Here is a 12,840-nt window from a genome sequence, read left to right on the forward strand (position 1 = left end):
TAAAAAGGTTTGTAATTAACTATATTAATTCCATTAAAAATATGCAACAGGAGCTCTCCTCCCCCCAAAAATGAAGTGATACTCTTGAAAAATTGTCATTGCTGATTAACAGCAGTGTGCAAAATTGTCATGCCAAAGTATAAATCCAGTTGCATCTACTCTCCCTGCCTTGCCAACTTACTGATCATGGAAAAAGTTAAAGCACTGGTCCTGAATCCTGATTTGAATGGGGCTCTTCACAGGGTCCTCACGGACTTGATTGCAGGACTCAGGCCTATTGTTTTATTTCCCTGTCAAAAAAACCCAGAACCCTCTAACTTGCCTTGGGTTTGTACAATTCTGAATGCTCCTTTAAAGTAACTAAAGCCTGGTAGTCTAAAAAAAAAAAACAGCAAATGATAAAATAAGTTTCCACAAGAAAACATCCTAGCAAAATGCTCTGAGACAAAGCTATAGAGCTTAAAAATGGCTTGTGAGGGAAATCACTTTCAAAAGGATGACACAGTCTGCAAATATGATTACATTAGACCCCTTTATGTTAACGTAAATTTATTTTTATTTAACATTCTATAGTAAACCAGGACTTGTTTTATTTTTTCTAACTGTGATTAAATAAATGGTCACTTCTAACAAGTGTATTAAATGAAGGAACAATTTCCACCCAGAGCACTGCATTATGCCAACGGTTTTAAAGCAAAAACCCTCATTCACATTAAACAGGATTTCTGCTTAAACATGGACGGTACAAGCACTGAAAGTTCTATACCAGTGCAATCCAATAATCCTATCATGTAATACCTCCAATATTCACTTTGGAGGATAGCAAAACTGTCACAAATCTGAACTTCCTGAAAACCTTTGCCAAAGTAAGGGTTTGGATTGGTGGCAGTGGCTGGTGTTTGACTTCCTTTTAATCATGGCCCATGGATGGTGAATAACCTAGGGGTTGCTGACTGACAGTTTGTTACGGTACTGGATGGATGTCTACAGTTCTATTTTAGAAATCTGAAGAATTAAAACTAAATTACCTATGAGTTTAAGTTGTAAGTGCGCCCCAAGGGCTGTGATGGAAACACATTTCTATAAATGCAGCAGTAAGAATAGCCATCTTTGTTAGAGAAACAGCCGTGTTAGTCTGTATCCGCAAAAAGAAGAACAGGAGTACTTGTGGCACCTTAGAGACTAACAAATTTATTAGAGCATAAGCTTTCGTGGACTACAGCCCACTTCTTCGGATGCATATAGAATGGAACATATAATGAGGAGATATATATACACACATACAGAGAGCATAAACAGGTGGGAGTTGTCTTACCAACTCTGAGAGGCCAATTAATTAAGAGAAAAAAAAAAAAAAAAAAAAACTTTTGAAGTGATAATCAAGCTAGCCGAGTACAGACAGTGTGATAAGAAGTGTGAGAGTACTTACAAGGGGAGATAGTCAACGTTTGTAATGGCTCAGCCATTCCCAGTCCTTATTCAAACCGGAGTTGATTGTGTCTAGTTTGCATATCAATTCTAGCTCTGTAGTCTCTCCTTGTAACAAACCCCGATGCCAACTCTGTCCACATATCTATTCAAGTGACATCATCATAGGACCTAATCACATCAGCCATACCATCAGGGGCTCGTTCACCTGCACATCTACCAATGTGATCTATGCCATCATGTGCCAGCAATGCCCCTCTGCCATGTACATTGGCCAAACCGGACAGTCTCTACGCAAAAGAATTAATGGACACAAATCTGACATCAGGAATCAAAATACTCAAAAACCAGTGGGAGAACACTTTAACCTGTCTGGTCATTCAGTGACAGACCTGCGGGTGGCTATATTACAACAGAAAAACTTCAAAAACAGACTCCAAAGAGAGACTACAGAGCTAGAATTGATATGCAAACTAGACACAATCAACTCCGGTTTGAATAAGGACTGGGAATGGCTGAGCCATTACAAACGTTGACTATCTCCCCTTGTAAGTACTCTCACACTTCTTATCACACTGTCTGTACTCGGCTAGCTTGATTATCACTTCAAAAGTTTTTTTTTTTTTTTTTTTTTTTTTTTTCTCTTAATTAATTGGCCTCTCAGAGTTGGTAAGACAACTCCCACCTGTTTATGCTCTCTGTATGTGTGTATATATATCTCCTCATTATATGTTCCATTCTATATGCATCCGAAGAAGTGGGCTGTAGTCCACGAAAGCTTATGCTCTAATAAATTTGTTAGTCTCTAAGGTGCCACAAGTACTCCTGTTCTTCTTTGTTAGAATGTGCTGAGCACATACATCTATGCCCTAATATTAGTGCCAGCCAACTCTTAGATTGCTATTTCCGCCCCCCCCCCCCCCCCAGTAATATGGTGCCTTTACCGGGTTTGCTTTCAGAGTATGTAAGCTGTCAGGCCCCAATGCCTAGGCAGTGGGCAAAGTGCTGCTCTCCACCTGTTTGACACTAATGCACATACCCTTGCAAGCAAGGCGGTGGGAGTCACTTGCAGGTTAACCTCAGGCTCCATCACCGAGCTCAGCCTGAGCAGATGTCCGCCTCGCCCTTCAATGCCAGCCGACACAAAGAGGAGAATTTTTTTCCGAGGTAACTTTTCCTCTTGGCCCTTTTTCCTTCCTACTTCCCTCCCCACAGCCTGGTGTGGCGCATCGCACGCGCTGGGCACAAACACAGCCCCCAGCAGCACCAGGAAGAAAAATAAAATGGGGGGGAGGGCAGAGAGAAGAGACAGGAAAAGACAAGGAGTCTGGGCAAGTAAAAGCCTCCCGTGGCCTTTGCCAGCCCCCACCTCCCAGCGGCGGCACGGCGGGGGAGCACATGGAGCTCCCCAGATGGCATTTTGTTTCCTGTCGGGCAGCGTGGCCCGAAGGGCTGCACCGGGCGTTTGCTTTTTGCTCCGCTTTCTCGCGGCGCAGGGCGGCGGCGGCAGCCGGGCTGAGCACGGGGACAGGGGCGAGTCCTAACTCTCGTTCGCCCTCTGACAACGCGCCGCCGCGGGCCCCGCTCGCAGCCCGGGCCCGGGCAGGGGAAGGCAAAGTTGCCCATCACGCTGTTGATGCTGCAGAAACCAGGGCAAACCCCCGCCCCCCTGCACCGCCCGCCACCCCCTTCTCACCGCTCTTGCTGTCGCTGGGACCCGCGCCGGCTGCAGCCACCGCTCCGCCGCCGCCACCGCCTCCGGCCGTCGCCGCCGCGGCCGCTGCTCCTCCCGATCCTCCAGCCGCTCCGACCGCGGCGGCCGCCGCTCCCATCGCTGCGCCCGCCGCCGCCGCCAGGGCCAGGGCTCCATTTTCCTGCTCGTCCCCGCTGCTGTTAGCGCGCTTGTTCTTCTTGCCCTTGCTGCTCTTCTGGTTCGGCATCGCGGAGCTGGAGCAGGCGGCTGAGGCGGCTACTGGTGAGGAGGCGGCTGCTGCTACCCCCGGCTCATTGCGGCTCCATTGCAAACAGGGCGCCCAGGAAGGAGAGAGGAGCTGGCTGTGGCTTTCCCAGGCTGAGTGCTCCCGGCCCTCCCGGGCGGGCACCCGCGGCCAGCCCAGCCCCGCTGCGCACACACTTACACACCCAGCCGCCCGGCCCGGGGGGAAGCAGCGCCAGGGGAAAAGGCGTGTCCCGCTTGTTTTGATTCTGCTTCCCCTACTATCGCTCTCCTCCCGCCCCTCTCCGCTTCCTCCTTTCACACGCACTAGCGCTGGCTGGTGACAGAGGGAAGCCGCGCAAGTTAAAAGGGCGGGGGGAGCTATGGGGCTGAGCTCCACCAGGGCAGCAAAGAAAGCAGGAGGAGCTCAGCTGGGACTGGACCCCCACCCACCAGGGCCTGGTGGCTGCCAATGCTGTAGAAGGGGGTTGCCATACAAGGCTCCTCCCTTTGGCCTAGGAGGAGAAGCCTCACGTGCTCCCAGCAGATGGGAGCAGTTCCCTGGAAGATCTGCCTCATTTCCTGAAGGAACAACCCCAACAAATGCAAGGAAGGAGGCAGCGCAAGCTTGTGTTAAGTGTACTTCGCCGGAAATGCCTCTGGTCTTCTCCTTGAAAAATAGCTGGAGCTTTGTTGGCAGGGTTAACATTGTATTTCAAAAATAAGGGACTGTTTCTTAGCACTCCTGCCCCACCCCTCCTCCTGATAGTGTTATTATTAATAATAATAATAAGTACTCACCTATATTCGCATCGGGTATTTCTTGCTGCCTTTTGCAGTGCTCAGCAACTCCCAATTTTGTTGTACAGAGATGAAAAAATAAGGGACGTCCCTTGTAATAAGGGACAGTTGGCAAACCTAGTTCTGGACATCAGCAATGGCCTTTGTGTACTCCATAGCCAGGAACTGTGCAGTGATATGGACCAGAAGTAGCCACACTCAACTTGTTGACGTCCAGCTGAACACTGCAATGTGGTGCATCACTGGAACCCTCAAGTCGACCCCAACACCTTGGCTGCCGGTGCTGTCATGCATTGCACCTCCATCCATTTGGGGTGATGCTGCAACCCTTCAGGAATTTCAGCAGATTGTGGAAAACAAATATCTTCCCATCTTAACAACGTCCCTCACTGCTGCTTGAAGTCACATAAGCCGTTTTGGACCCATGAGTTTAACCTTCAACAATGCAACTTCAACCTGATGAAGCTTGGAAAGCTGAGTGGAATTCACAAGAAGTCACAAATAAACACCTTGTGAAAGACCCAACACAAAAGATCCCTGGCTTCAATCTCCCATGAAGCTCATGGGCAACCCTAAACCGCATCCGCATAACCTATGGCAGATGCGGATAGTTGCTGCACAAATGAAAATTAAAGACTATTCAGTGTGCAACTGTGGTCACTTAGAACATACCATGGAACATATAACAATTCAATGCCCAATTCACAAATACAAAGGAGACATCACAGCAATACACTCTGCTACTCCAGATGCAATTATCTGCCTTAACCATCTGAATATAAAATTAAGTTGTTGCTGTACATTTACATCAACCATGTGAAGAAGAAGACCGTGAGTCCCACAATAATTGGCAACACTGTTTAACATTGATGCTAATGTCTCCCAGCTTGTGCTTGCCAGTTTTTGGACCAGGTTAACCCTTGTCTTCTTCTTGGCAGCTACTTTCTTCAGATGGTCGTAGAGGGTTAGCATACAATCCAGCTTCAGTCTGAGATAGGTCGGAGTGGGCTCATGTCTCACAGTATTGCCACAGAAGGTCACTTTCAGGGTGCACTTAGAATTCCTGTTATCAAGATGGAATGCAGTGACTGTTGTTGTTTTGTTTTTTGTGAGGATTTGGCTTGAGCCTCCATTTCTGGAAATATTCTTCCATGTTGTTTAGGTCCCCGTTCAAGTTGGATTCTGGAGGATGATACGTTCCAGGAGTTTGTAGGTAGTGTACAGAAGTGATATTGGCCTATAGCTTCCTGGGTCGTTGGTCAGCTTGCCTGGTTTGAGTATGACAATAACTATTGCCCATCAGGCTTTTGGGATGCATCCAGATTCCATAGTTTTGGTGTACAGTTTCGCCAGCCATTGGAGTTCCATGGAGCCTAGTTGATGAAGAAATTCTTGGGAGATACGATTTCCACTGGCTGCCTTCCCTTTCTTCGTTATAGCTAAACCTTTTTTTACTTCATCAATACTGATGGCGATGGGGTCTTGTGGAGGGATTGAGATCGTGGTCCTCCGTAGCTGATGATGGCTCACTCGCTTGCTATTTTTGTCGAGTGGTCCTTTTGTGCTCTCCACCAATTTTGAGACTATGAAGTTGGGCCAGACTTTTGAGGTCCGATATTCCATCTGATTAGCAGCTCTGAGACATCGAAGTAAGGCCCAGGCATGGCAACTAGAGTGTGTGAAGTTCAAACCTTCAACACTCTCAATCCACCACCAAGGTCTGGGTGAGTCTAGAAACTCTAGCAGGGCCTTCACAACATGTGGGCTGCTGACTGGTTGTATTGCTGGTGCAGATCCTGGGTCTCTTTTGTCCAGCAGGGAGTGTATTCTTCCGATACCCTTCTTGCCGGCAACGATAAGGAGGCCAACAGATCAGTGATAACATTCTGGTGTCGCAGGGATATGGATTACCACTTTTTCGACAGCTTCCCCTACAGCAGTCTGTTGGATTTGGCCAGATTCACTGTGGGATTTGTTTTGACAGAATCACGGATTTCAGCGCCGACATGGGTAATGATGGACCTATGTTGGCTGTGGAGAAGTCAGGAAGTATTTTGCAGGATGCATGGAGCATAGTCCTGCTTTGATCTTTGGAAACAATGGTGAGGGCTGGGTTGTAATTGCATTGCCAGAGAGCAGAGAGGAAAGTTACTCACTGTTTGGGATTGAAGACCAGTTGCAGATCTTCCACAGACCTCCAATCCATGAGGTCTTCACCATTGGCTTCATTTACTTCGTAGCCTCAAATAGTGTGGTGGGTGTTAAAGTCACCAATGTATAAGTCTGGGATTGGTGCACTTGGGATCACTGGTTTTGGCCATTTTGAATTAGGGGTTTTATACACTTTGGTAATGTGCAGTTCTCCTATCCTGATGGCAGTGGTGTAGGTGACTTCCTCTTCAGTTGGGAGGAAGATGTCAAAATCCATTATGGTGTTCTTCGCATATATGGCCAGGCCGTATTTCGGATGGTAGTGGCTAGTCATGAGGTTGTAGCTATGGATATGGTAGTGGGTACCCTGTTGGTCATTGGAGATGTGTGTTTCTTGGAGCGTAAGGACGTCGATGTCATGTCTTCAAAATATTTGCAAGATACTTGCACTTTGCCCAGGAAAGTCCATCAATGTTAGGTTCAGGAACAAGGATCCTCCAACTTATCTGGCATGTTATTTGTCCCTGAAAAGGGCTGTTATGGTGGCTTGAGTTGTTGCTCTGAAGATGAGGACATCGTTGATTGATGACATTAGTCGTGATTTCTCACTTAATAGAGTGGGCCACATAAAGGCTGCCATCTTCCACTCCGGGACTCACCATAAAAACCACATGATTTTTTCCCCTTAAAGGTGAGAATCTCAGCTTTCATTTAAAATGAGTAAGTTTCTAGTCCTCATGGGTGCAGGGAAAAGTTTAAAAATGTGAACCAAGTGCACCCTAAAGACTCAGAAACTAAACAAGCTAAAATGAGCACAAAATTGAGATTTTTTTTAAACCAATCTCATGATTTTTTGAGGCCTGGCTTATGATTTCTGAACGCTTGGGATTGCCAATACTGAATACGAATGGTGGGATGCTGAGCAGCATACAAACGGAGGGGAGTCCTTTTAAAACTTGATGGGGGTCACTATCGGGTGACCTGCAAACCGCCTTTGGCACATAACTGCCTACCTTATTTCATTAAGGCCCAGATCCTGCAACCTGCCCATAATAAATAATAATAACTAATGTACTGTCTGTCTGAGCTACTCTAGAGTGATTTGAAATTACCATTTAGAAATAATATTAGGTATGCCTCTTCTATACTCCCTGGCTAAACTGAAACAGTTTCCCAGATAAGATCTTGTGTACAGTTCCTTAACATATTCCAAATCATCCTGTCAGGGCCGGCTCCAGGGTTTTGGCCGCCCCAAGCAGCCAAAACCAAAAAAAAAAAAAAAAGCCGCGATCGCAATCACGATCTGCGGCGGCAATTCAGCGGGAGGTCCTTCACTCCGAGCCGGAGTGAGGGACCGTCCGCTGAATTGCCGCCGAATACCTGGACCTGCCGCCCCTCTCCCGACCGGCCGCTCCAAGCACCTGCTTGAGAAGCTGGTGCCTGGAGCCGGCCCTGCTACTGATAGGCAGCACAGCACTTGCACCAAAGACAAGCGGAGCCACAGAATAATATAGGGCGAGTGCGATACAGATATCAAGCATGAACAGAAGAAAGATCTTCCATTGTTGTAGCCCTGTTGGTCCTGGGATATTAGAGAGACAAGGTGGGTGAGATAATATCATTTTTATTCGACCAAATTCTGTTGGTGAAAGAGACAAGCTTTTGAGCTCACACTGACTTCTTTTTCATTATGCCTAGCTCCAATTGACTTTCAGAGGAAGTGGAGTATCTAGCTCACTTAGACACATCTGAAAATCCCAGCCTAAGTCTCATTGGAAGTCAGGACACCTAAGTCACTTACATGCTTCTGAAAAACATTTTCCCATTAAATTTTTGTTTTCACATTTTTCATTTCTTTGACACCGTAGCATAGCTTTAAAAAGAACATACCTTTATATTCTTGAAAGACAAGGTCAAAAAATTACCTAAAATAAGGCTAGATACACAAAAAAAGTATCACCTTTCCATAAAGTTTCATCTGACTACTGTAAGAGTTAGTCAGTCTTCATACCACATAAAGATTTATGCTTGAATCCACATTCATTAGCAAAATGAGATGCATATTATTGATTAATAAGGTACTATAATACTACTTGGAGTAGCTTTTGCACTGGGATAAATCCTACACTTGTATTAATGGTGGCCTAGTAATGCATAGTCTGATTATATTTTTCTTAAACTGTAGTTAACAAAAATCAATAGTGAAGCCCTTAAAAAAAAAACCATGACCCTTCTTTACAATTTTGTAATTTATTTTTTGGTTGGCAGGATGGATCTAGACAAGGCCGGCTCCAGACACCAGCTTCTCAAGCAGGTGCTTGGGGCGGCCGGTCGGGAGAGGGGCGACAGGTCCAGGTATTCGGCGGCAATTCAGCGGACGGTCCCTCACTCCGGCTCGGAGTGAAGGACCTCCCGCCGAATTGCCGCCGCAGATCGTGATTGCGATCGCGGCTTTTTTTTTTTTCCTGTACCTTAATGTTCCAATTAATTGGTTGCCACCTTTAGTATATTACACTCATTACAAAAAGTTTAAAAGGGCTAGGTCAGTTTCTTTGCCCATAGATATCCACAATTTAGATGTTTTAGCTGTTCTGCAGTTTTCAGGGCAGATGGACCCTTCCCCCAGTATCTACTTTTCAATAACTTATGCTATTATTTGCTAACGGGCACTATCTACCTTAGTCCACACAGCTTTGAAACCTCTGAATTACACTCCTTCCTGCCTCTAAGAATTTCACAAGGAAATCACTAGCAGAGCAGAGAAAGTGTGGCCAACTTGAGGGAATAAGGGGAATACCAGGACAGCCAAATCATGATCCAACTGATATCAAGAGCAAAACTTCCATTTACTTTAATGAGACCAGGATTTGGCCCCTATGTCTTTGAGTGATTTCTCAGGACAAGTGAAATGAATCGTCTGAAAGAAGAGCAAGGGCTGGGAAAAAGTCACTGGTACAGACTACAATACATCAGCAAACCAATACTACCTGATAAGAGGTTAAGGGACTGATTTGTTTTAACCCACAGAAATGATGAAATTTCAAGTTAAAGATGCCATTCTGACATCAGAAATCTGTCCCCAGAAGCATGCTACCTATCTTGCTTTAATGGTGAACTAAGGAAAGAGTGACATGGTAAAGGGCCACTCTGGACCCAAGAATATAATGGTTTAAATATCAGTTTTGCAAACACCCTGCTCAAATCCTGGCAAAATCTATTCTGCCTTTCGTCCTCCTGAGGTAGAAAATGGAGTTCTATTCAGTTTATAAAGTAAGGCTTTTTTGTATCAGATCATAGAAAATGTGTTCATCACTCCCCTTTATGGACACTCAGTAATCCATGGCACTTTTTGTAACCTTAGGCCTGGTCTACACTAGGCGTTTATGTGGAAGTTAGCGCCGTTACATCGAATTAACCCTGCACCCGTCCACACCGCGAAGGTATTTAGTTCGACATAGAGGTCTCTTTAATTCGACTTCTGTACTCCTCCCCGACGAGGGGAGTAGCGCTAAATTCGACATGGCCATGTCGAATTAGGCTAGGTGTGGATGGAAATCGACGCTAATAGCTCCGGGAGCTATCCCACAGTGCACCACTCTGTTGACGCTCTGGACAGCAGTACGAGCTCGGATGCTCTGAACTGCCACACAGGAAAAGCCCCGGGAAAATTTGAATTTGAATTCCTTTTCCTGTCTGGCCAGTTTGAATCTCATTTCCTGTCTGGACATCGTGGCGAGCTCAGCAGCACTGGCAACGATGCAGAGCTCTCCAGCAGTGATGGCCGTGCAATCTCAGAATAGAAAGAGGGCCCCAGCATGGACTGATCGGGAAGTCTTGGATCTCATCGCTGTGTGGGGCGATGAGTCCGTGCTTTCCGAGCTGCGATCCAAAAGACGGAATGCAAAGATCTACGAGAAGATCTCTAAAGACATGGCAGAGAGAGGATACAGCCGGGATGTAACGCAGTGCCGCGTGAAAATCAAGGAGCTGAGACAAGGCTCAGGGGGGAGGGATAGCTCAGTGGTTTGAGCATTGGCCTGCTAAACCCAGGGTTGTGAGTTCAATCCTTGAGGGGGCCACTTGGGAATCTGGGGCAAAATCAGTACTTGGTCCTGCTAGTGAAGGCAGGGGGCTGGACTAGATGACCTTTCAAGGTCCCTTCCAGTTCTAGGAGATGGGATATCTCCATTATATATAAGGCTACCAGAAGACCAAAGAGGCAAATGGACGCTCCGGATCCCATCCCCAGACATCCCGTTTCTACGAGGCACTGCATTCCATCCTCGGTGCGGCCGCCACCACTACCCCACCAGTGACCGTGGACTCTGAGGATGGGATAGTGTCCACGGCTGGATCCTCGGACATGTTAGCGGACGGGGAAGATGAGGAAGGAGATGAGGAGGACGAGGCAGTCGACAGCGCTCACAACGCTGATTTCCCCGACAGCCAGGATCTCTTCATCACCCTTACAGAGATCCCCTACCAACCCTCCCCAGCCGTTACCCCGGACACAGAATCTGGGGAAGGATCAGCCAGTAAGTGTTGTAAAAATCTAAACATTTATTTGTAACAGAACAGGAATATTAACAATTTAAAAAATGGGTTTCTCATGATTAGTTTGATTAGCTTAACGATTCAGTCATGGGCAGTGCAACTATTGAAAAAAAATCTAGCAATGTCCGGTTTTGCATGATTGTCCTGCCCAAGCCTCTCTACTGGTTAGTCACTGCTACAGCAGCTACAGTAAAATGCGGTCTATATGTCCGGGGATGGAGCAGAAATCCTCCTGTGACATCTCGAGGAAGCTCTCCTGGAGGTAATTGGAAATCCGCTGCATTAGGTTCTTGGGGAGAGCGGCCTTATTGGGTCCTCCGTAGTAGGACACGTTGCCACGCCACGAGACTATCAAGTACTCTGGAATCATTGCTCTGCACAGCATGGCGGCATACGGCCCTGGTCTTTGCAGGCTTTCCCGGAGCATTCTCTCTTTCTCGCTGTCAGAGATCCTCATGAGGGTGATGTCGCTCATGATGACCTGCTTTGAATGAGGTAGGGGAATGTTAGTGTTGGGACTGCTTTGCCGTTCCTTTACAGAACTGTAACCGCTGGTTTGCAGCCACGCGGTGGAGGCGAGAGAGGGGCAGCCGAAAGGGATCGTTCCCGGGGACAGCCGCGAGGGTGTGGGACAGGAGCAGACTTCCTGCTTGCCGAATTGCTGGCAGCAGGGACCGACATTGATTTCAATGTGAAATGATGCCATTGCTAATATTAAAGTTTTAAGCTGCCACAAGTCTACGGCTTACCATGTCTGCCTGCAACAGAAATTCCGTTCTCCTGAGAGGCTTCTCAAATGTGCTGTAGAAGACCCCAGGCACTGAATGCGAAGGCCGAGAATTCGACCTTGTGCTGAGTGCGCATGTGATAGGTGCTGTGCATGGTCTTGTTAACAGAGAAAGACTATGTTCTTTGTTCACAACTACATTTATCTTTCTGAGGAATTCACTCCCTTTTTCCCATTCCCACAGCCCCATCTGCGACTGTCTCACAACCTAGCCTGTCATCACACTCCCAGAGGCTAGCGCGGATTAGGCATAAGAAGAAGAGGACACGGGAGGACATGTTCTCGGAGCTTATAGCCTGCTCCAGAGCCCAGGCAGCACAGCAGACCCAGTGGCGGGAGAACTTGACCCGAATGCACCAAGCCAACATGGATCGGGAGGAGAGGTGGCGTCAGGAAGACCAGCAGGCGACTCAAACCCTGCTTGGACTAATGAGGGAGCAAACGGACACGCTCCGGCGCCTTGTGGATGTTCTGCAGGAACGGAGGCAGGAGGACAGAGCCCCGCTGCAGTCCATCTCTAACCGCCCTCCCCCGCCACCAAGTCCCATACTCCCCTCACCCAAAGTGCACAGAAGGAGAGGCGGCAGAGTCCCTGCTAACTCTCACTCCACCCCTGCAGAGAGCTCGAGCAGCAGAAGGCTCTCATTCCCCAAAATTTGACAAGTTCTTTCCTTCCCGCCTGACACAAGCCCCCGTCCAAGTTTCACTTTCCCAGTTCCATGTTTGGTTGATAATAAAAAATACGTTTCTGTTAACTACTGTTTCCATCATGTTCTTTTGGAGGAGGGGGGGATAGGGGGTTGGTAATTCGACAGGACAGTCACCTTTGGCAGGGTATATAGTCGGGGGCAGGCACAGCAGCAGGGCACATACATAGTGCAGTGATGCAGTGACTAGTTACCCTGGTTAGTCTGGGAGGTTGTTTTCATGTTATGTGGTGGGGGGTGGGTTGCTCTGTGACTTTGTGGCAGGGGAGGGCAGTTACAGATCTTAAGCGGCGGTCCTTAGGCAGGATCACAGAGCCACACAGCAGGGGATCTGTAACCGTCCTCCCCCTGCCACAAAGTCACATAGACCCCCCCATACACACAGTCCCTATCAGGAGGGGTGACAGGCTCCGTTGAAACAACCATCCCACCGCAGCGGAGCCTGTCAATCCTTGAGTTTAGAAGCTGCATTCGCG

The 12,840-nt window shown here is 47.5% G+C and overlaps 2 protein-coding genes across 5 annotated transcripts in view; one reads left to right on the forward strand and one right to left on the reverse strand.

The window, feature by feature from the left end:
* Positions 1 to 4,185, reverse strand: part of HECA (hdc homolog, cell cycle regulator) — a 99,169-nt gene extending 94,984 nt beyond the window's left edge. The window contains exon 1 of one of the 3 annotated variants that reach the window (XR_008444255.1): positions 3,125 to 4,185. Coding sequence is in view for 2 of the 3 variants with exons in the window: in XM_054021435.1 (XP_053877410.1) it covers positions 3,125 to 3,368 (244 nt within the window). In the remaining variant the exon portion in view is untranslated. The remainder of the gene's footprint in view (positions 1 to 3,124) is intronic. The other 2 variants (XM_054021435.1, XM_054021437.1) reach the window with 2 other exon arrangements.
* Positions 4,186 to 4,188: 3 nt separating this feature from the next.
* On the forward strand, positions 4,189 to 12,446 carry LOC128833503 (uncharacterized). 2 transcript variants are annotated; one of them, XR_008444256.1, is made up of 2 exons: positions 4,189 to 7,007; positions 11,842 to 12,446. XR_008444256.1 is itself a non-coding variant. In XM_054021438.1 (2 exons), the coding sequence occupies exons 1-2, from the start codon at positions 10,680 to 10,682 to the stop codon at positions 12,315 to 12,317; spliced, it is 648 nt and encodes a 215-aa protein (XP_053877413.1). In that variant the 5' UTR covers positions 10,093 to 10,679; the 3' UTR covers positions 12,318 to 12,446. The 2 variants fall into 2 exon arrangements, 1 of the variants encoding a protein (XP_053877413.1); XM_054021438.1 differs by lacking the exon at positions 4,189 to 7,007 and adding an exon at positions 10,093 to 10,851.
* The last annotated feature ends 394 nt before the right edge of the window (positions 12,447 to 12,840 follow it).

This window comes from Malaclemys terrapin, chromosome 3 (genome assembly GCF_027887155.1).
Source record: "Malaclemys terrapin pileata isolate rMalTer1 chromosome 3, rMalTer1.hap1, whole genome shotgun sequence".
In the NCBI taxonomy this organism is placed as follows: Eukaryota; Metazoa; Chordata; order Testudines; family Emydidae; genus Malaclemys; species Malaclemys terrapin.